Source organism: Ctenopharyngodon idella, chromosome 12 (genome assembly GCF_019924925.1).
Source record: "Ctenopharyngodon idella isolate HZGC_01 chromosome 12, HZGC01, whole genome shotgun sequence".
NCBI classification, from domain to species: Eukaryota; Metazoa; Chordata; class Actinopteri; order Cypriniformes; family Xenocyprididae; genus Ctenopharyngodon; species Ctenopharyngodon idella.
In genome coordinates this window covers 22,388,890-22,411,870 of record NC_067231.1, presented here as the reverse complement: position 1 = coordinate 22,411,870, position 22,981 = coordinate 22,388,890, and the positions used below count along the sequence as shown (strand labels likewise).

Genomic DNA, 22,981 nt, shown 5'->3' with positions numbered 1-22,981 from the left:
AAAGAAACTCAGATATTTTGTTGTAAATTTAAAAGTAATGTGTTACTTTATTAGTTACTTGAAAAAAGTAATCTGATTATGTAACTTGCATTACTTGTAATGAATTACCCCCCAACACTGATTATTATCATCATTATTATATTTATTATACATAATTTTTATAATATACAGTAAATTAGTCACCGCATAACAAATTTCTGTTATCAGTTACGTGTGAAACATGATTGGCAGTAGAGATTGGGGGTCTAAAAACAACATGGGACATTTGAGATCACCAAAAAAAAAAAAAAAAATTCCTTTGGTACTGAAAAAAATAAATGATAAAAAGTATGTTAAGACAAAGACACTTAAACCCAACCCTGACCTTACCGAGCCATATGATCAGCTGACCTCCCAATAAAAACAAAGACACTCAGTCATACGATATGATGACCCTCACCTTTCATGTGACCTCATTAAATCCCTTCCTGGTGGCCCGTATGGAAGCCTGACCCTGCAGGGGACCTACAGAGACCCTACTAGTGGCCCGTGGTGGACTAATTGATTCCTTGTTCCATTTACACCGTCACATAAAAGTGAGGTTGTCATGGTTATCTCATGCTGTAACCATAGCAACATTTCCCAAACCATCAGGCCCTTAGATTACAGCACCATTAGCTGATGAGAACATCACAATTGTGATAAAGACACTTCCTCCTCTAAACCTACGGCCTGCCCACCGATTGTCCTCACCGATCACATGGATAGCCATGTTTCTGAACGACTGTTTGCCGCCATGGCAACGCACTGCATGTATTTCCTTGCTGAACTCTAGCTGGGATGTTTGACAGGCAGTCTGTGAGCAGAAATCCTGTCCAAAATGCAGCCCACCCCCCCTCATTTTGTAGAAATTGGTATTGCAACCAATCCATTAGTCTCACCTCAGGTGAGGCTGGAGTTTACACAATACATGTGTTCCTGGAATCGATATCACATAGGAGGAAAAGTTCGCTCAGGTAGAGAGGAGAGGTAGGAGTGTGTGGGCAGCTGAATTAATAGACATCCATCACAGAGGATCACTTCAGAGGAACTCGGATAAGACGTCACAAACATTAATCACATGGACTGCGTGGAGTTTCAACACACAGCCAACTGCACTATAAGCTAAATTTGCATTACAAGCATTTTTCCCCCGAATATATGAGCATCACTTGTTTGGATATGGATTTAAATCTATGGAAAAAGTAGCCCAGAGAACCACTGGAGGATAACTTACAGTCTTAAAGAGACAGTTAAGCCAAAAAAAAAGAGAAAACTCTCACTTTTGTGTAATAACAAACCCATATGACTTCTGTTGAAAGACATGAGGGTGAGGAAATAACTACATTTTAATTTTGGGATGAACTATTTCTATACGGATGGACGGACTGTTTAAAAGTTTGGGTCATTAGGACTTTTTTAATATTTTTGAAATTAGTCTCATGCTCACAAAGACAGCATTAAATTGTGTTTTAAAATGTAATTTATTCCTGTGATGACAAAGCTGAGTCTTCAGTGTCACATGATCCTTCAGAAATCATTCTAATATGCTGATTTGATGCTCAAGAAACATTTCTTATTATTATCAACGTTGAAAACAGTTGTACAGCTTAATATTTTTGTGGAAACAGTGGTACGTTTTTCAGGATTCTTTGATAGATAGAAAGATCAAAAGAGCAGTATTTATATGAAATAGAAATTATAAACATTATAAATGTCTTTACTGTCACTTTTGGTCAACTTAAACCATCCTTGCTGAATAAAAGTATTAATTTAAACAAAAAAAAACAACTAATTACTGACTCTAAACTTTTGAATGGTATATGGACACATTATATCATAAACCACAGGCCCATAATCAACTCCCATCTGAATAGGAAAAGATTAACTGTGACTTTTCAGCTGGAACTGCACATGCTGAATCATATGAATCAAGAAAGAATTTCTTGAACAACTCTTGGTATTTAGGGCATCCAAACTGAGCAGACAACACTCAACCTCAACAGTGAAGTTTAATCACCAACTAAAATAAAGTATAATTTCTAAATCATAGCTGCTTAAATTGTGTAGCTCAGGGGCTACTTATGAAAAGTAGGTGTCCATTAAATAAAATGACCTAGCTAAATGAATGACACTTGATTTTCATTTGGCTCTGAAATGTGCAGTATCCAACGACAATGGCCGTTTAAGACCTGCCTCATATTTTCAATCACCTCACTCGTTAAAGGAATGCAAAAGTGCTAGTCAGTCTTTTCCAGAACAAAGTATTAATATTATTTACACACTAATTAATTTATAAAATTCATAAATATGCTAACTTCTCAACACAAACCATTGCTGCTAAATAGAATGTGAACAGTTTGAGGTTTGACAACTTGTCACTTCATACCAACGGTTGATTTGGATATTTTGATGCTTTGCTTCACAGTTATTTAAAAGAAATACGACAATGAATTGCGAAACCTCTTCTGAATAATTCAGATAACTTTACCAATTACTGTATATGTAAAATAAACATGTTCATCCTCTGTCTGCTGCACTGCAAGCAATGTGACATGCTACGTGACAAAGCTGGAACACCCTTATTATAAATCAACAAATCTGTTTATATGGCATTATAATCAACACAGTTACTTGCAGCATAGACTGCATTATTAACAGGATCTTTCTGGTTTGTCGCAACAGTACTCTCAGATAAAATGTGGTCAGCGGGCTACCGATAAACACAGATAAACTCCCAGAAGGTTGAAGTTTGAGTATCTTCATGCATACACATGATACTACAAATTGTACCCACCGTGAGGCCCATTATGCATCTGCACACATTCAGGCAGTTAACTTAATGCTTCCTCATGTGCTTCCCATTGAAAAGACAAAGCGCTCATGCTAAAGCTACATTAGCATTTCATTAGCCATTTCTAATGAATCATTCAAAGCCCAAATCCTGGTTTAAAGTCAACATGAAACATAAGTTGCTATAGTCTTTTCTTCCCTATTGTGATGTATATCTGAGTGAAACATCTTCTCAAACAAGAAAAAAAACGGGCGGAAACCTCGTATCTCTATATTTCATCATTTTTGTTTTACTTATATTTTAAAAATCAATTCTATTGGTCATCCTTTACACATGTATGTAGGTTTTACAAACAATTAACCAATTAAAAGTATTAAAAAGAGCTTGTGACTAAACCATGTAACTCCATTGGCTCCTCAAACTGTTGGTCAAACCTCATAGCTCTACCCGCCTTTACTGTGAATGAAGTGCTGCACACAGGGCCGATAAATAGCCTAAATTTGTTGTTTTATCGTCACCAACAACATCATATAGCTACCTATATGACCTTATGGTGTGCCGTTTACTTATCAAAACTGTGCCGTAGCAAGAAAAAGGTTGGGAAACACTGGCCTACACAATGCTACAACAAATACTAAACCATAACCCTACCCCACACCCTAACCTTAACTTAACAATAAATCTATTTAGTGTAATGCTTTTGAAGACAATGATCAGAATTCACAGTGGGTTGCAAAAAAAAAAAAAAAAAGTTCACTTATTTTACAAAACTGACAGACTTAAAAACCTTGGAAAAAAGCAAATATTAAAGGGCTAGTCCATTTTAATATTTTTAAATAACCAACAAAGGTACAGCCATGACCATGATTTTCTACTTGCTAGTCAGTTATAGTTGTATTTGGGGGTAGAACATGATTATCACGCTATCAGATCAAAAAGATGATTCAATATTTTTAATCCATTTACCCAGAACAGAAAGACTGCAAATTTTAAACTTATCTCAGCTAATAACATGTCCACATTTAAGAGCATACGCATAAAGGGCTTCAAAGTTAAACAGACATAAACTTAAGTCACGAAAATCACAATTCTCAAAATGAGTAACAGACGTCAAACAGAGCAAAATCATTTGATGAATGTAAATTAAGACTGAGAATAAAAGCAGGCCTCAGCCAGTCAAAGAAAACATCACACCAGTTGCCAGTAGCTGGTTGGATACAAAAATGTTTATTTATAAACTCAATATTGCATCTTCTTGCCTGGCTTGAGTTATCCAATTTCATAAGTCGAAGCTGGACGTCAGTAGCTCTATGTTGGGCCATGGCAACAAGGCAGTCGCACAGTTTTTATCCAGGCTGGAGTGCCCTCAACCTCATGAAAGTTACCATTAATTTCCAAGTCAAATGTTGGTCCGAACTCGCAGGCAGGTGCCACTATATCGCAGAGACACATGTCTGCCTTTGACATCGGTATGAGCATATAAATCTTTAGGGAGAAGGCGTTCTAAATTGATGTCAAAGTGTCTGCGAGCCACGTGGCTGGACGGTGGAGGTTTCTGGGACGTGGGGTGTGTCTTATGGGCTCTTGTGTTTTGTGTTTGTGTGTGGCCAGAGACTATTACTGCTAAATGGTACCTTAATGGCATTTAAATCTTGGTTGGAGCCTTACGATTGTGTGAATTGCAGCGTTTGACACAATTTAAAGGGATTACATTATGAGGAATCAAGAGGAAGGGGAGTTTATATAGAGGTCTTAAATGCACAGCAGAAAAAAAACAGCTTGTTTAATTCTGATGGTTAGAGAGAAAGTCTTGAATATAAAAATGAGAACAAGAGATTATATAAAGTACATATGTCAAAGTACTTATAGAGTTAAAAGAATCACTATATGGATTCTTAGTGGAATCGCTGTCTCATCATCACAGCTTTTAAGTGCCAGATACATTTCTAAAACGAGATATCAAACTAGGGCGAGCTCTCCTGGGAAACGTGATCCAGCTCTGGCTCAATGTCACCAGCGGTGGCACTCACAGCGGTGCATCACCCTGCAGTTCTCTCACAGCGCAACCATGTGACTGTCAGAGCACAGAAGTTCTGGCAGGCCGTAATCACGCAAACTCTTACTTGCGTGCACGTTGTCACCGAATGACCATTCTGCGGAGTAAATGCTAGGTTTTAACACTTTAATTTATGGAAAAACAGAAGACAGTCTATAAATGCCAATTTCCACATTTAAACAAAGCAGTAATCACAGAAAACATACCACAAACTCTAGATTCTTTTTCCAAATAAAATGCAACAAATGCTGTTGTGCATGGTTGCTATTCAGTGTTCTAAATGGCTTTTTGAACATTGCTATGCGGTTATCTCTATGAAGTTCTAGTCCCTAGTAGGCGTGTGCGATATTGACAAAAAATTATATCTCGATATTTTCTGGGATTTTCTCGATAACGATAATTAGACAATATTTTGCTGAGTGTGTTTATTGTGTTGGTGCCTTGGCAGGTTTTGGGCTGCTGTGGGCAGCTGACTCTTAAAGTTTTTGATATTCTTCATATTTTGTGCAGTGGTTAGTTCACAGCAGTGACTTGAAAAATTATCTTTTTCATTAAGTTTAAATAGATTTTTACATTTTTAAGGGCATTTTTACCTCATCTTTTGTGTCAAATACTTACCTTTAATCAATAAATTCAATTAGAACAATAAGACACAATAGGGCTGTTACCAATCAAATGAAACCAGAATCAACAAAATTAATCTGTGCTAAAAGTGCCATTTAAATGCATTTACACACACTATTTAATGCAGCTCAGAGCCGACAAATGCATTTTAACTGCAGTTACAAATGCATAAATAATATTTTGATGTTTTAAACATAAAATGTTGAATACTGATATTTTGAAATTATTTAAAGAATAAAAAGATACTTTAAATGTGAAATTAAAAAAAATTTAGTGCCAACCGATTCATTCAAACGGTTGATTCATTCAGGAACAAAGCATTTGACCGTTTTAATGAGTGAGTCATTGAATCATTATATTAAAAGATTCGTTCATTTACCCCCGTTTGTTGACAAGAGACGCAAATCATTCCTGTGGCTTTGTTTGGAACTATTTCCGTTGGCGAAATAGAGCAAAAACAGGCAATATTGTGTCTAAAATGTAAGTCACTAAATATTAACTTCTTGTTTATTGAACTGTTGTGTAAAATCAATATCATTAACATTAACAATAACATTTGTAATCATTGTGATATTTGGAGAAAATGTGATATTGATTAACTATATTAAATGATACAAATATAAAAAGACATACAGATGTACTTTTACCCCCTTGTCTTGAATACTGGGTGCATTATGATTTTTAATGGACTATATCACACAGTGAAAGCGTGCACTCTAAACGCGCCAGCGCGCACACTAGTCTAATCTACTAGACTACAGCACGTAGTGTATGCATGCAACTCTCTATGTGTTTTTGTAAAGTGAGGGACATACTTGATAATTTCAGATAGCATATCGTTAAAACAACAATCACGATATTATCGCATACGATACATATCGCACACCCCTAGTCCCTAGATATAGCCCAGATCCCTCCAAAGCAACTCTATGGGATGTTATTTGCCCATTTTATCATTCTGCTGACATCAAGAAAACCACAGAGATTTTAAAAGAGACTTTTAATACTTTAAGAACTTTGCCACAGTGACCTACAGCATGAGCCAGGACACCATGCCTAACATACTCTCTCTGCTGACCAGGTCAATTTAACACACTCACTAAATACCAGACGCATCACCCCTACAAACAAACACCACGGGGGCAGAAGAATGTGCTATCATCAATCAAGTCACTGGCTACGTGCTGTCATTTGGACATTGTAAAGGGCTGAAGAAAACATGGAACACAAAAGTTGTTTTCCAGAGAAAACACTAACCAAACATTTCTTATTAGGCATGTCTGCTCTGACTGATCAATCAAAGGTGAAGATCAAAAAATAAACTAAATATGACTAACATTAACATAAACATACCCCAGTTTTGATTAAAAACCTAGAACCTACAATTTAAGGAATCACACTTCCGACGTGAAGGTAGGTAGCAATCTTCTGCTGCCTTCCAAGATACCTAATTTTGGCCAATTTCTAAGGCAACCTCACATGTATCCTTTGTGGAGCAGGCAATCCAATAATACACTGACAAATGAAAGAAAATTCATCCAAAATGGAAGATAAGGCAAGAAAAATGTCAACTTTACATTCATTCAACATTGAAACGTGCTTCTAAAAGTAGTTCAAATCTAATCGACTATCATGTTAATGGCTTAGCAACATGCTAACATTCTAATAGTGAGCAAACAAATACAATGCTACTACATTTCATACTGTTTTAGGCCCAAAACATACTCAAGTACGTACACTCATACGAAAGTACCTGAAAGCAAATGCTAGAAGCTAGTCTGTACGTTCTTTCATGCTGAAATGAATCCGAATGCAATTTATGCACGCGTTGCATTGTCTGTGGTGCAGTGAGGGCGCTATTGAGAGTATTAGCATAAACAGTCTACTTCTATGGCGTTTTTTTCTTTTAGCTCATCTACTGTCATGGCGGAGTAACAGTTGAAAATTATTTTGCTATTGAAGTTAACAGGTTAATTCTGTTATCATTTATATATTTAAACATTGATCAATGCACATACATTGAGCTCATCAAACATGGTCAACAGAAGCTCAAACGCACTTGCTTGACATGCGAGAACAAACCTCATTGGTTCTCATGCATCAAGCAAGCATGTTTGACCTACTGTTTCTCATTTTTGATGAGCTCAATGTATGTGTGTTGATCAATGTTTATATATGAATAAAATCTTAAATTAAATCTCTAAGGTTTCATTAAAAATATCTTCATTTGTATTTCGAAGCCTGGAATGACATAAGGGTGAGAAAATGTTGACAATTTTCAGTATTGGGTGAACTAACCTTTAACACTATCGACATTTTTATAGCCACACTAGCTACCTGAAAAAAAAACCATTTTGTTTAATGATGCTTCTGAAACCAACTCTATCGCCCCTTTGAGTATGGAGGTTTGTTATTGCCAATTATGTTCAAAAGGGCTGCATGTTTACAATGGCCAAGTATTCACACTTGTGTACTTGCATAATTCACTGCCTTATAAGCCAATATAATATATCAGGTTAATATGTGTGCGAAAGAAGAAAAAACAGCAGTAAAAAGGACATACATTAAGTATCTCGGCTGAAACATCAGTTGATACAAGAACACCCCCCATTTGCTCTTTCTAAGCATTGTCTCTGCAAACACGCTGATAAGAAAGGCAGCTGAAGAACACAAGCCACAGATCAGAATTACAGTGTAATCAACTCATCCCAGAAGCACATACAAAGCCTCCATCTAAACAGGCTACATGTCCTGTGGCTGCCACGAGTTTCCTGATGTCATACTGACTCTCATTCTACAATGACTAGTGAAGGGAAAAGTCATCCACAGGCCTGCAATAGAAACTGTCATTATGTTTGTGCACACTATTTACAAGATGTAGATGTGACACACTGCTACATTTAGAAATAAGTAGGATTATGAATGAAGACAAATGACTGTAAATGCATTAAAAAATTAATATGGACAATGTACCTGAGTAAAATAATCATGTAGCGCTGAATGACAGCTCTATACCTTCACAATTCCAGCTTTCCAGTTCTTTTGATCCGGATAAATAAACCTTCATGCGTTATTGCTACCCAGAAAAAGAAACAGAAGCCTAACTCCCAAGATCTTCCAGTAATCTCCAACGCTCCATGTGTGAGTGGAAGTGATGCTACAGGGAAATGAGGCGGCCAGTTTGAGATCTCAACTGCTCTGCTCTCAGCACAAACTCTGCTGTGTCTGAAAATGACCCCCTCCTCTCTCCCTCATGTTCTTTCTCTTTATCGCTCTCTGTAACCCTCTCCTCTTGTCTCCTCCCCCGGCACACACATACTCATTTCAGCACACTCAAGAGCTCCACCCTGTGGCTGCACAGAATTTTGCCCCCTGTGATATTTTTTAATATACACTATCGTTCAAAAGTTTGGGGTCAGCAAGATTTTTTTTTAAAGAAATTAAAACTATTCAGCAAGGACAAATTAAAATTAATCAAAATTGACAGTCATTTATAATATAATATATCACATATATAAAAATGTATCACAGTTTTGACAAAAATATTAAGCAGCTGTTTTCTGTTTTCAACATTGACATCAAGAAGTAATGTTTCTTGAGCACCAAATCAGCATATTAAAATGATTTCTGAAGGATCATGTGACACTTAAGACTAATGATGGTGAAAATCACAGGATTTTACGGAGCCCCGCACGACAGACAATACATACATATATATATATATATATATATATATATATATATATATATATACACACACACACACACACACACACACACACAGGTGCTGATCATATAATTAGAATATCATCAAAAAGTTGATTTATTTCACTAATTCCATTCAAAAAGTGAAACTTGTATATTATATTTATTCATTACACACAGACTGATTTATTTCAAATGTTTATTTCTTTTAATTTTGATGATTATAACTGACAACTAAGGAAAATCCCAAATTCAGTATCTCAGAAAATTAGAATATTACTTAAGACCAATACAAAGAAAGGATTTTTAAAAATCTTGGCCAACTGAAAAGTATGAACATGAAAAGTATGAGCATGTACAGCACTCAATACTTAGTTGGGGCTCCTTTTGCCTGAATTACTGCAGCAATGCGGCATGGCATGGAGTCGATCAGTCTGTGGCACTGCTCAGGTGTTATAAGAGCCCAGGTTGCTCTGATAGTGGCCTTCAGCTCTTCTGCATTGTTGGGTCTGGCATATCGCATCTTCCTCTTCACAATACCCCATAGATTTTCTATGGGGTTAAGGTCAGGCGAGTTTGCTGGCCAATTAAGGACAGGGATACCATGGTCCTTAAACCAGGTACTGGTAGCTTTGGCACTGTGTGCAGGTGCCAATTCCTGTTGGAAAATGAAATCTGCATCTCCATAAAGTTGGTCAGCAGCAGGAAGCATGAAGTGCTCTAAAACTTCCTGGTATACGGCTGCGTTGACCTTGGACCTCAGAAAACACAGTGGACCAACACCAGCAGATGACATGGCACCCCAAACCATCACTGACTGTGGAAACTTTACACTGGACCTCAAGCAACGTGGATTGTGTGCCTCTCCTCTCTTCCTCCAGACTCTGGGACCCTGATTTCCAAAGGAAATGCAAAATTTACTTTCATCAGAGAACATAACTTTGGACCACTCAGCAGCAGTCCAGTCCTTTTTGTCTTTAGCCCAGGCGAGACGCTTCTGACGCTGTCTGTTGTTCAAGAGTGGCTTGACACAAGGAATGCGACAGCTGAAACCCATGTCTTACATACGTCTGTGCGTAGTGGTTCTTGAAGCACTGACTCCAGCTGCAGTCCACTCTTTGTGAATCTCCCCCACATTTTTGAATGGGTTTTGTTTCACAATCCTCTCCAGGGTGCAGTTATCCCTATTGCTTGTACACTTTTTTCTACCACATCTTTTCCTTCCCTTCGCCTCTCTATTAATGTGCTTGGACACAGAGCTCTGTGAACAGCCAGACTCTTTTGCAATGACCTTTTGTGTCTTGCCCTCCTTGTGCAAGGTGTCAATGGTCGTCTTTTGGACAACTGTCAAGTCAGCAGTCTTCCCCATGATTGAGTAGCCTATAGAACTAGACTGAGAGACCATTTAAAGGCCTTTGCAGGTGTTTTGAATTAATTAGCTGATTAGAGTGTGGCACCAGGTGTCTTCAATATTGAACCTTTTCACAATATTCTAATTTTCTGAGATACTGAATTTGGGATTTTCCTTAGTTGTTAGTTATAATCATCAAAATTAAAAGAAATAAACATTTGAAATATATCAGTCTGTGTGTAATGAATGAATATAATATACAAGTTTCACTTTTTGAATGGAATTAGTGAAATAAATCAACTTTTTGATGATATTCTAATTATATGACCAGCACCTATAATTATATATATATATATATATATATATATATATCTATCTATTAAGAATTCATTCCCACGACATATTCATTAATTCCCTTGTTTTAGTAAATTGTGGCCACGTTGAACTAACTTGTTCCCTTGTATTGAATTATTGAACGAACTATTATATTTTGCACACAAAATTATTAGGCTAAAACATGCTTAAGTATTAGTAAGTTGTGGAACGAATTGTTAATTTGTGGCCACGATATACATATTTTTTCTGCATGTCAAGTGCGGGGCTCCATAGCAATTTATTATAATTTTAAATATATTAAAATATAAAACAGTTAGCCTACTTTAAATTGCAAAAATATTTCACAACTTCAGTAAACGAAACTACACATAAATCAAAATCAGAAGCATTAAAGACAAAACAAATACTGAAAGAGATTATTAAAAAAGAGAGGAACAAAAAAGATCTTTCATTATTCTGCTCAGCTTTTGTTTCATTCTTGAAAGAGACAAAACAAACATACCTCTCCCTCATGGATGTGTTTGCATTCAGTCATGAAGCAGTTTCTGACCTATACTGTCTGGTTTTCCCTACACAGTAATGGCTCAGTCCAGTTTGGCCTGTTTTCTGCAACCTGTTTTCGTAGCTCAAAAAGCTCAGCAAGACATAAGCTTTGGTACCCTGACCAGAAAAAACATCTGATCTAAACGTGACCTGAATTCAGTCAGAATGTCCTCCACCAGACATTAATGGGGGAGAAAAAAATAAAAATAATTCGATCACACAGCAAAAACCTCTGAGCACATGGTTTACTTTGGGCAATAAAAAAACAGATCCTAAAGGAGAACCGACTCGAGACAGGCCTTTCTTAATCTAGAGGACTTGATTTGGGGTCGCACCAAGTAAAGCCACTGCTGACCTGGATATCCAGGGTAAGGAGGGTACGGATGGAAAGAGGATTGGTCTCAACCACCCACTTCCGAATGTCAACAGTCACAAAGAAGGGACTTTAGGTTAAAAAAATAAATCTAATTTTTCTAATCTAATCTCTAATTTTGTTTTTTTATTAAATAAATAAATAAATAAATAAATAAATAATAGCCAAAACATTTACAGAAGAACAAAAAACATTGTTAAGAAGACAAAATTATTCAATGAATGTGACTATTACTTTACAAACTATATAACTAGATACAAATAAAGTTGTAAGGAAAACTGCAGCTTAATATAAGCCCCATTTACTTCCTGTCTTATGCAGAAATATTGTATATTGGAAATGCTAAAGATACAAATACAGCATATACAAATTCTGTAACAAACGGTCTTTAGTTGGGAGGCGACATATCAGGCCAGTTTTCATTCATCTCTGATCGGTCTATTACAGTGGTCAGTTGTGTCACTGTGCTATTTCAGAACTGAGCATCCTGTTTGTCTCATATGAGACTGAGGGGCTCTGTCTCAGCACATGCTTAAAGGGATAATTCACCCATAAATGAAAATGATCCCATGATTTACACACCCTCAAGCCATCCTAGGTGTATATGACTATTTTCTTTCAGACAAACACAATCAGAGACATATTTAAAAATATCCTAACTCTTCCAAGCTTTATAATGGTTGTGAATGGGGGGGGGGCACATTTTGAAGCAAAAATAAAATGCATCCATCCATATGATTACTTTTATATAAGAAAAATATACATATTTAAAACTTTATAAATTCAAATAACTAGCTTCCGGCGGACGACTGTACGTATACTGTGCAAGTCAACTTGTGCCAAATGAGTAACCCCCTGAAGCGATGTATGACGCAGGATGTAGGAGTATAATAAGCTTAGACGCCTCTCGCAATAGGTCTGTGCAACAAACTCAAGCTCCTCTTCTCTTATATCAAAATCCTCTGACATTTCTCTTTAAAATTTTTTGTTTTAGACTTCTAATTCGTGACCGGTGTTTTGTTTTGCTCTATCCTCTGAGCCTCTGCGCTCTTCATTGCATCATTGCGTCGGGTCCTGGGTTACTCTTCCGCCACAAATCGAGGTGTACGTCCGTCAGTCGGAAGCTAGTTATTATAGTTAATAAAGTTTTAAATATGGATATTTTTCTTACAAAAACCAATCGCTTCACTTCAGAAGGCCTTTATTAACCCACTGGAGCCGTGTGGAGTACTTTTATTATGGATGGATGCATTCTTATTTTTTTTTTTTTTGCTTCAAAATGTGGCCCCCCATTCACAACCATTATAAAGCTTGGAGGAGCAAGAATATTTTTAAATATATCTCCGATTGTGTTCATCTGAAAGAAGATAGTCATGTACACCTAGAATGGCTTGAGGGTGAGTAAAGCTTGGGATAATTTTTATTTTTGGGTGAACTAACCCTTTAACACTCATCTGAATGGACAAAAGGGAAAGAAGCAAAGAGTAATAAAAATTTTAAATCAAGCCTTATTAATCAAATCCCCTTTGCTATTTTCTTTTCAGATCAAAACAGCCACTTTAGGGAGTGTCATTCTAATCCTTTTATGGGGGGCTAGGAAATGCTTCCCACTGAATCTCAGAAAAACAATGGTAACAGCAATCATAGAATGGGCTAAAAATATGACAAACAGACAGACAGATAGATTCTCTACATGATAAATTATGTATTGAGTTCAATGAAAATGAACCCACTGGCATCCAATATCAATAGGTCAGGTAAAGAGTGACTCCATCCACTGGGTCATTAAAGTTAACCGAGTCGTGGTATAGGTCAGATCAGCTTGTGTGGGATTGTTTTAATATGCTTTTTACAAAGTGTTTATTACACAAATATTATAGAAATGTTATCATTTGTTAACAGTTTAAGCTCACACCACATCAAGACAGTTTTGTTGACCATTTAAGCATGACTATTTCCCTAAATCAATTCTTCAGAAAAATACACTTCAAAGAGCCAGTTCAAAATCTGATTCAGCAATTATTTTAATTATTTATGCTGTATTATGCTTTAAAGTAACTTTTTACCAAATCAGTCCAGTAATTCTCTGCACTGTCTCCATATGCTCTCGCTATCAGCTATCAAGTGTCTCTGGTCGGTTGCATTAAACTGCTTAGACTAGTCTTACAAGTTAGTATTCAAATTTTTTCTTTAAGTCTGGTCATAACTTCTTCATGTCAGTTACATAAAGTAGTTTGGTCTAATGTGAACTTGAAATGTATGATTAATTACTTAATGGCCCCAGTTCTTGGTTCACGAATCGAACTGACTCCAATACGTAAACAAATCGTTCAGACTGGTTTTGTGAAACGGTTTAATCGATTCACTGATAAGATCCGACTCAAAAAAATGATTCGTTTACAAATCGGACATTATTTAACCTTCCTCTTTAGAAAGCATGAATGGACCTGTTGCATATCGATAGTCTCTGTTTCCATAAACATTCAACAAAAACAAAAACAAAGAAGACCACAACTATGATGATATTTTAACACCACTGGTCACTGCAAATGTGAAAACTTAACAGATCCACTCACCGATTCCATCTTCTGATTTCAGCACCATGATCACAGCGCTTTACACGAGCTCAAGCGCTGACCTTGTGATTCGGAGCAATTACCTTCTGGCGGTTTAACAAACCCACACTTTAACCTGCTAACGCACTGTTTTGAAATGTACCGAAAATAACGTCTGAAAAAAAAAACAAGCTGGAAAGAGTGTTTGAAAGTACTTGCCGCAACAGCAGGGACCGGATGTCTCTGCATGAAGCCCTCATGCTCTGCAGACGGGGCGTGTCCTGAAGATGACGAACAACCAATCAGCGTGAAGCTTTGATTTTAGTTTTTTTTTGTGTGTGTGTGTGTGTGTGTGTGCGTGCAGATACCCACAAACACACTTGCACATCTTACAAAGCAATGAGAACAGAAGCTACAAAAATTATAAGAGTCTGAACTTTTAGGGAGTGTGCTATAAAAACCCACTCGTGTGGCTTTTTAATCGTTCTCATTCAGGGTAGGCTATGCTGACACTTGTGGGAGGAAAGTTTTATGCACTGGAAAAAAAGAACTGCACAAGCCCCGTAAATCTGTCCTTTCTAAGTAACAGTAAAAACACTTCCCTATTCTATATATAGTAAAACATTCGTAATGGAATGAGATTTTTTTTATTGCTTGGTTTCGGCTTGGTAGTCAAATTGTCTTTAACAACCAACTGGCGAAACTGTCAAAATGCAATATATGCACTTTTATTGTGCTCTGCTTAAAAAAGTGATACACTATCGTTCAAATTCAGCAAGGACACAATAAACTGATCAAAGTGACAGTAAAGACTGTTACACTGTTACTATATATATAATATTTTAAATAAATGCTGGTCTTTTGACATTTTTATGAATCAAAGAATCCTGAAAAAATGTAGGCTATCAGTTTCCGCCTTCCGTATTCTTCAAAAAGCTTACGCTGTAATAATATTTCAGATAATATGTTTTTTTGGTGAGCAAAAGAGACTTCTTTCAAAAACATAAAAAAAAAAATCTTACTACCCTTATATTTTTAAAGGTAGTGTGTGTTTGTATTGGTCCAAAATAGAAAATAATCTCCATAAAAACATGAAAACTAAAAGTGATTATAAGTCCATGTAGCTCTTTGAAAAGTTGCATTTACATCTTTGCACTGATATAAATTCTTGCAACCTAAAATAATCTAAAAGATAGAAAGCAAGCAGACAGAATACACTTAGAGCCTTAAGATGTTCAAGGGGGCATTAAAATCAGCCTTCCAGCTACTCTTATAAACAGAGGCTTGTTTGTTCTTCTCGCCCCCAGGAGAATAGTGGTCACATCTCAAACGTGACCAATGGCTGATTATCCTCAATACGGGATGACCGAGCACTACGTGAACAAGTTCTTTGTTTGGGTGTTTACTGACCCCTTTAAGATGGTTGAAGAACAAATGTGGAACCAACCTGAGATTATAAAGGGCCAAAAAAATACATCAAAGTTTTTTAATAAGTGTGAATTTAAGTTGAGCATCAGACACAGTGTTCTGGCAGCACCTGGAGTTGTGAAACTCGATTCATTTTCAAGTTGTTATCAGAAATAGCACGCATTTCCTGCAAACATCTCCTTCGGAATCGGAATCTAACATTCATAAATCTGATGCACCTACGGCCTGTGACAACAGTGTTAGAAGCAGGAGGAATACATCACGCTCATGGCGGTTTGTTTGTGTGTTATACCACAGAGAAGAGGGTGTGGACGGCAAAAGGCAGATGAACCCTGCTGACAGCACAGCATAGTGTTTACCAGAAAAATGAACACTGAGTTACAGTCTTGTGGGCTGAGAATTGACATAAAGCAGACTAAAATCCATAAAACAAACAATGCATCATGTTAAATAGTATTTTGATAATAAAATAAGTTGGAAAACAATGACGTTATAGTCACATTTTTTATGTCAGCAAGACATAGCAGACATTTCATCATTATTTCCATGTTCAGAAGGGTTTGACTTGCTGAAAGAAGAAAAGAAAGTTTGTCTGTCAAGGCAAAAATACAAGATGGGCTCCTTTTGTCTTCCACCCCACGGATTAAGGCAGAGCCTGCAGACAGGCCTACCATTATATTATTTGCTGTTTCTAAAAAATACAGAATGTACCTTACACTTTCTGTGACAAATCAAGGCATATTTACAAGATAGCACTTGAGGAAATATCTTGCTGTTCTCAACAGTACCAGATTGCCATAATAACGCTCTCTTGTGCTCTTTGCTTCACCCAGACACATAATTCAACATGTTATTACTGCAACAAGTCTGGGTCATTTTGATCTAGCCATTGTTCAATGTTCAAATAAAAGTAAAAAAAAAAAAAATATTGATATACAAGAGAGTCAAAGAGACTCATTTGAAGGATTTAAAAAATAAAATTAATTCATTAAATATATAAATACATGAAATAAGATAAAAAAAAAAAAAGGTTAATTAAATGCGCACTACCGTTGGGGTCAGTGAAATTAAAAATTCACGCTTTTATTCAGCGAAGATGCATTAAATTGATCAGAAATTACAATAAGACATTTATAATACTACAAAAGAATTCTATCTCAAATAAATGCTGTTCTTTTGAACTTTCTGTTCATAAAAGAATCATGAAAAACGTTTTCCACAAAAATATTAAGCAGCACAGCTGTTTTTAACATTGATAATAATAAGAAAAGTTTCTTGAGCACCAAATCAGTATATTAGAATGATTTCTGAAAAATGAAGACTGGAGTAATGATGCTGAAAATTCAGCTTTGCCATCACAGGAATAAATTACATTTTAAAATATATTAAAATAGAAAACCGCTATTTTTAATTATAATAATATTTCACCATATTCAAATAAACGTAGCCTTGGCGAGAATCAGAGACTTGTTTAGTGATTGCAAGACTGAAAAATGTCTGATATTCAATACTGCGATGCTTTGAGACTTCTTGTAAAAAGTTTCAGTTGTCATGGCAATGAGTGCTTATTAAGTTTCTAATTCTATGCAAAAATGATTTAGATGTGTGGGTAGATTCATAACAATACCAATATCATGTATACACACACAGAGAGAGAGAGAGAGAGAGAGAGAGAGAGAGAGAGAGAGAGAGAGAGAGAAATATAAATGCCATAAAATGCTTTGAATAAAACAACAGAAGCAAAATACCCACATGTATATTGAATAGAAGTCAAACAAAATGTTTAAAGCTTGAATTTAACTCGTTTCCATGACACTCACTGGGAAGTGAGAAGATGATTTCAAGATTTGAAGCATTTCCATAGGAATAATGGCTTCACTTTGGATTTGCTCTCTTACATATTCTTTTTTTTGTGTGTGTGTGTGTGTGTGTGTGTGTGTGTGTGTGTGTGTGTGTGTGTGTCTTAAAACTCCCAAGTTGCCATTACTCTTGTGGCAGCACTATAACTTATGTAAATATTTAATAATAAGCTTTCCCAATTAAACCTGGAGGACTGTTAATAATTAATAGGCTAATTAAGGTATATTATAAATGTGTACATTAATTTGTCACAGTTTCAATATTTGATCATGACACTGAAATGGTCCTTGCCAGCAATGTAGTCTAGAACTAAGAGCCCTTAGCATCCTCTCACCTACCTTTCCAAAGAAATAAAGTGTCTCGGAAAGTTAATGCACTGTTTCCCTGCAGCGACTCCTGTACTGTAACCTTTATGCACTGCTGGAATTTGTCAAAGTGAAATCACGTCTTCTACTCCTGTTGAGCTGATACAACACACACATTTGCACACTGATGCACAAAACCGAGATGACACACACATGGTCACATGAGTCATATGAGCATATGGTACAAAAGTTCATCGCACTCTTTCTGACATCAGTGAAGGAGAACCCAAGCAAGCGATTGTGGAATATGTTTTCATGAAGATGCAAGTTCTTCAGATATCTCTAATAATACTGTAGCATGCAAAATTATCTATAATGCAAGGCTTTTAGAGTCACAGATAAGACTTGTAAAATACTTTAAATCTACATAAAAATACATTAGAGAAGTAATATTCCCCCAAATGTTGTCCTAACCAGCCTAAAAGAGCTGTTACAGTTCCATACTGAACTATTTTTTCTATTTTGTTAAGGTTTTATGAGCTCCCAGCATGCAATGCAGCATGAATAAATTATGTGTTTACTATATGCTTATTGCTTTGCTGTTTGATGACTATGCTTTTGTTGTTGTTTTGACTGTCGCTATTATTGACGTCCATGTCGGTCTATATTAGACTGTTGCATATTTTATCTCTGCATTGCAATACGTTTCTTCTTCAGAAGAAATAGCAGAATTTGTATTGTATTAACTATGTGTAAATGAAAAATTGATCATATATTAAAAACTTTAGCTGCCCTGAATTTATTAGCTGAAGACATTTTTGCATTTACCTAATAAAATTCAAAATGGCTAAACAAAGTAGCATTTATTAAGACAAACAAAAATTAAATGCATCATGCCTTAAAATTTTTCTCAACATTTATACAGTGTACAATGTAATCAGCAAGTAGTAGCATATTCATTCCACTAGAAGGCACTGCAATTAAACTTAACATCATTTTGTTAGCAAATATTTTATCTGCATTTTAACCCAGTGTTTAAAGTGCAGCTGCTGACCACAATTTTAAGCACTGAAATATAAAAACTTTAATTACATTCAGTAAACCTGGCGTTGGATTATAAAATAATGAACATATTTCTGAATGCCGGATTTTAATAATGGCTAATGGCTTTATAATAATCTCTATAAAGGCTCTGTTATCTTTTATTAGCTATTTTGGTAGAATAGAATGGGAGAGAGAAAGTCAGGAGGGAGAAACAGAGCTGCTCATTCACAACCTAATCCAGAATAGAAACAGTAATGCTCTCCCCTCCCTCTCTGCACTGGAAAGCAGGGCAAAAAACAATACCAAACAAAAATAACACAATAACTGACCCTGTGGTAACATTAGTGCTTGTGCTATGTCATTTTTCAAAGGCCTCACATTTCCAGCAAATTCGGTACATTCTCGTTTCCTCTGTAATTTTCTGTCACCCTGTGTACTTTCCCGGCTTCATGCCTCACAGAAACAGCAAACGGCTGCTACTGAAAGGCAATGCAGAAGGAGACGGGTGAATTTTGCAATTTTACTAATTGCAATTGTGAATAACGAATTTGATTGGGATTATTAAGGCGATGTTTAGGGTATAAACTATTAATAGAAAGTATGAATTGCATTTTTACTTTCCTTGCGGGTAGCAATTAGCAAACACAACAATTCTGAAGAAAAGACTGTCGCAACTTCCGGTTCATGCCGACTTTGAATACAGTGATCCTATTTTAATAATAACAAAAAAAGTTTAGAAAGTGTATATATAATTATATATATATATTTTTTTTACTTTTTATTTTTATCTTCAGTTAATTCATACATTTTACATGCAAATCAGCCCATAAACAGCACTCTCCCTGTCTGCCATTGGTCAATCAAACAGCTAGCCCCGCCCCAAATTCACGACACTGGTTGAGTCAGTGTTTGACAGGTTTGGATGCTCCCTCAATCAAAAGGGCAAATGTTTGGATTTTGTTCATACTTTTTGGGGAAATCTTGTCTTTCTTATTTTTATGTCTCTTTTTTCCTGCCAAAGTACTTATCACGAAGAAAACCCGAGGATTTAAAATTCAGGTGTTAAATAACTGATTGTAAAAATGACTATGAGACAACTCTGTGACTCAGAAGAGAGATGAGAAAGTTCAGTACAACAGGTGCACTGAAAAGATTAAAAGTGTAGACATTTTGCTTCAGATATGAAGTTAAAATATGTGTTTGTTGTTTGATCTGTGCACATAAGAAAATAAATGTTGCCTTTGAGGTGAAAGTATGCATTATCTAAGCTCTGATGTAGAACCCCTGCTCACCGAAACTGCAGCAAACACATCTTCTAAGCAGGAGACCAGACAGGAGAAGTGAAATGAGATGAGACTCCTCCGGGAAATGCAGTGCCTTTACTTGATGCTGCTTTACCCAGCAGACACAGCTAAAATACAGACAAGACTCCTCCGTTTCACTATGCTGATTCTGTATTCTGATTGTGTGTGTGTGTGTGTGTGTGTGTGTGTGTGTGTGTGTGTGTGTGCGTGTGTGTGTGTATGCGCAGTATAAGCCAGTTCTAGCACACAGAGTCTTCTGTTTAACGCAAAGCAGATGTGAGACTTAATCACAATCCTTAGCGAGACAGTCGGAATACATTTAAATATCAATTCCACCTTGTAACCTAAACACTAAAATCACCCTGGCTAACTCTGTAGTCCCGTAACTTCATCCCAAACAGAGAATGGATAACATTGTGCTGTGAATGGATAACATTAAAATACACAAAACATGAAAAGCAAGGAAACAATGATCCTTATGCATATATTTATGGGCTTTTGATCAAAATAGTTTCTGCAAAACTGAAATGATGATGGCCAATTTTATCAAACAAAGCATAAACAATCGCATACCCCATAAATGTTAACCAGTTAGCCTATACAAATGAATAATTAGTTCTGGATGCTGATTGCTCAAGTGGGGATTTTTAGTGATTCTTTCTGCAGGTTACATAGTTTCGCCAGTAGGTGGCGACAAGTGACTGTCTTTATAAATGAGTCAATGAATCATTCATTCAAGTGATTCACTTAAAAAAAATGTATGATTCATTCAGGAGCAAAACAAGTGAACTGGCTTTATGAGTGAGTCATTGAATTATTCATAGAACCGATTCATTCCATTTGATCCAATCATTCTAGAATCTAATATGCTGATTTGCTGCTCAAGAAATATTTCTGATTAGTATCAATGTTGAAAGCAGTTGTGCTGCTTAAAATATTTTTGTGGAATCTGTGATGTTTTTTTCAGAACACTTTTATGATTAGAAAGTTCAATAGAACAGCATTTATTTGAAATAGAAATCTTTTGTAACTATCATTGTCTAACCATCTTCGCTAAATAAAAGTATTAATTTCTTTCTTAAAAATCTTATCACAAACCTTTGAAAGGAAATGTAAGTTACTCAATATTTTATTATTGAACTGTATAAAAGCATCAAAAATCACACTCACAATCATGCTGTTTTTCTGAATATATCATTACATAACATTTTTAAAAGATAATTTCTTTTAACATTAAATAACACAGCATGCATTATGCCTCATTCTTTCTCAGATGGCTGCCTTTAAATTACTAAGCACCAGGGTCGAGCAAACAACTCAAGCTTTTATCTTTTAAAAGCTGTATTTAAATGCCAAATGAGACAGCCGTCAGAGTATCTTATTAAAACTGCGCAGCACTCAAGAATTGTGAGGTCAGTTCACATAGCTGTAGCTCAAAGCATCAAGATGCTAAATGGATGCTGAGGGGGCAGAAAATCAGATTTGACCTTCACTGCAGGTGTTATTACAGAGAAAGTGTTGCTAAAGCTGTGGTTGTAGAAAAAAAGGTCAATACGACCCTATTCTAACCCTAATCGCACTGAGTAGGGGTTATGACACATTCACAAACCTTTGAGTGCCAATTGTTATTACACTGTACTGTGATTAAGAAAGAGAATCTGTCAGAATGATACAGTATTGGATTATAAAACTCATTCACACAGTACCATTTCAATAAAGTTTGCCAGTAGCATACTGCTAAACTAATAATGTGTTTTATTTTGATAAACATAAAAATACACATTAAACACTAAAACAGTCCATTTTAATTAGACTTAGCTATTTTAATTGATCATTTTGGTATTACAGTCACAATGAAATGGAAGTAGTTAGTTTTTGCTATGTCCAAAATGCTTTTCCTGACTGTATAAAAGCTATCATACAGCAAGGTTAAAGTCTGAAACATTTTCTTAAACATTTCTGTATCTAACTACCATCAAAAATAGATTATAGGGCTGCATGGATTGGTATATATTTTAAGAATGAATTAGCAGTTTTGTCGCCAAGTGGTTTGAGTTCAAGGCATTTCAAGACCAGGTGGAGACAGACCAAAATAAACAGTTAAACCATCTTACCACGCTCTCTCGTTCTCTCTCTCTCTCTCTCTCTCTCTTCACGTCTCTGATTCCCTCGTTCCTTCCCTCACTTCTATTTTCCCAGAACACACTGTGCTATGCAAAAGACACTCATTACCACTGCACACCTGTTTCAAAGCTGACAGAGAGAGGGAGCAGGTGAGGTGGTGCCTTAGAGGGCAAGGCAATGATAATGATAAACTACAGCAGAAAGAAAATATGTGGTGTTTATGAAGAGAGACATTCTCCTAATCTCTGTATATAATGGGTTTTTTAATGACTCACAGCAATGCGTATTTAGACAGAACAGTGGCTGATGGTGAAAATAATGCAGTGTGAATTTAATACATACAATACGTGAAATAATACAATTTAATGCAAGCAAAATGGGACCTTATTGTAAAGTGTTACCATATAAATTTAACATTAAATATTTGTATATTTGGAAATAATAAAATGTAAAAAATATTTGAAAAATTCTCGTACAAACATTTTTAATTCAGTAAATGTGAATTGGGTTTCCCGCAACTTTTAGCTAATGCATTGTCATAATTTTTCCAGTCAGTTTATG

The 22,981-nt window shown here is 35.9% G+C and overlaps 1 protein-coding gene across 9 annotated transcripts in view; it reads right to left on the bottom strand.

The window, feature by feature from the left end:
* The window catches only part of cyth1b (cytohesin 1b), a 77,251-nt gene that overhangs the window by 21,193 nt on the left and 33,077 nt on the right, over window positions 1–22,981 (bottom strand). The window contains exon 1 of one of the 9 annotated variants that reach the window (XM_051915479.1): window positions 17,982–18,004. The exons of 5 other annotated variants lie outside the window; for them this stretch is intronic. Coding sequence is in view for 2 of the 4 variants with exons in the window: in XM_051915473.1 (XP_051771433.1) it covers window positions 8,508–8,559 (52 nt within the window). In the remaining 2 variants the exon portion in view is untranslated. Of the gene's footprint in view, window positions 1–8,465; window positions 8,729–14,376; window positions 14,638–17,981; window positions 18,005–22,981 lie in introns of those variants that run through there. 3 more of the 9 variants (XM_051915475.1, XM_051915477.1, XM_051915473.1) reach the window with 3 other exon arrangements.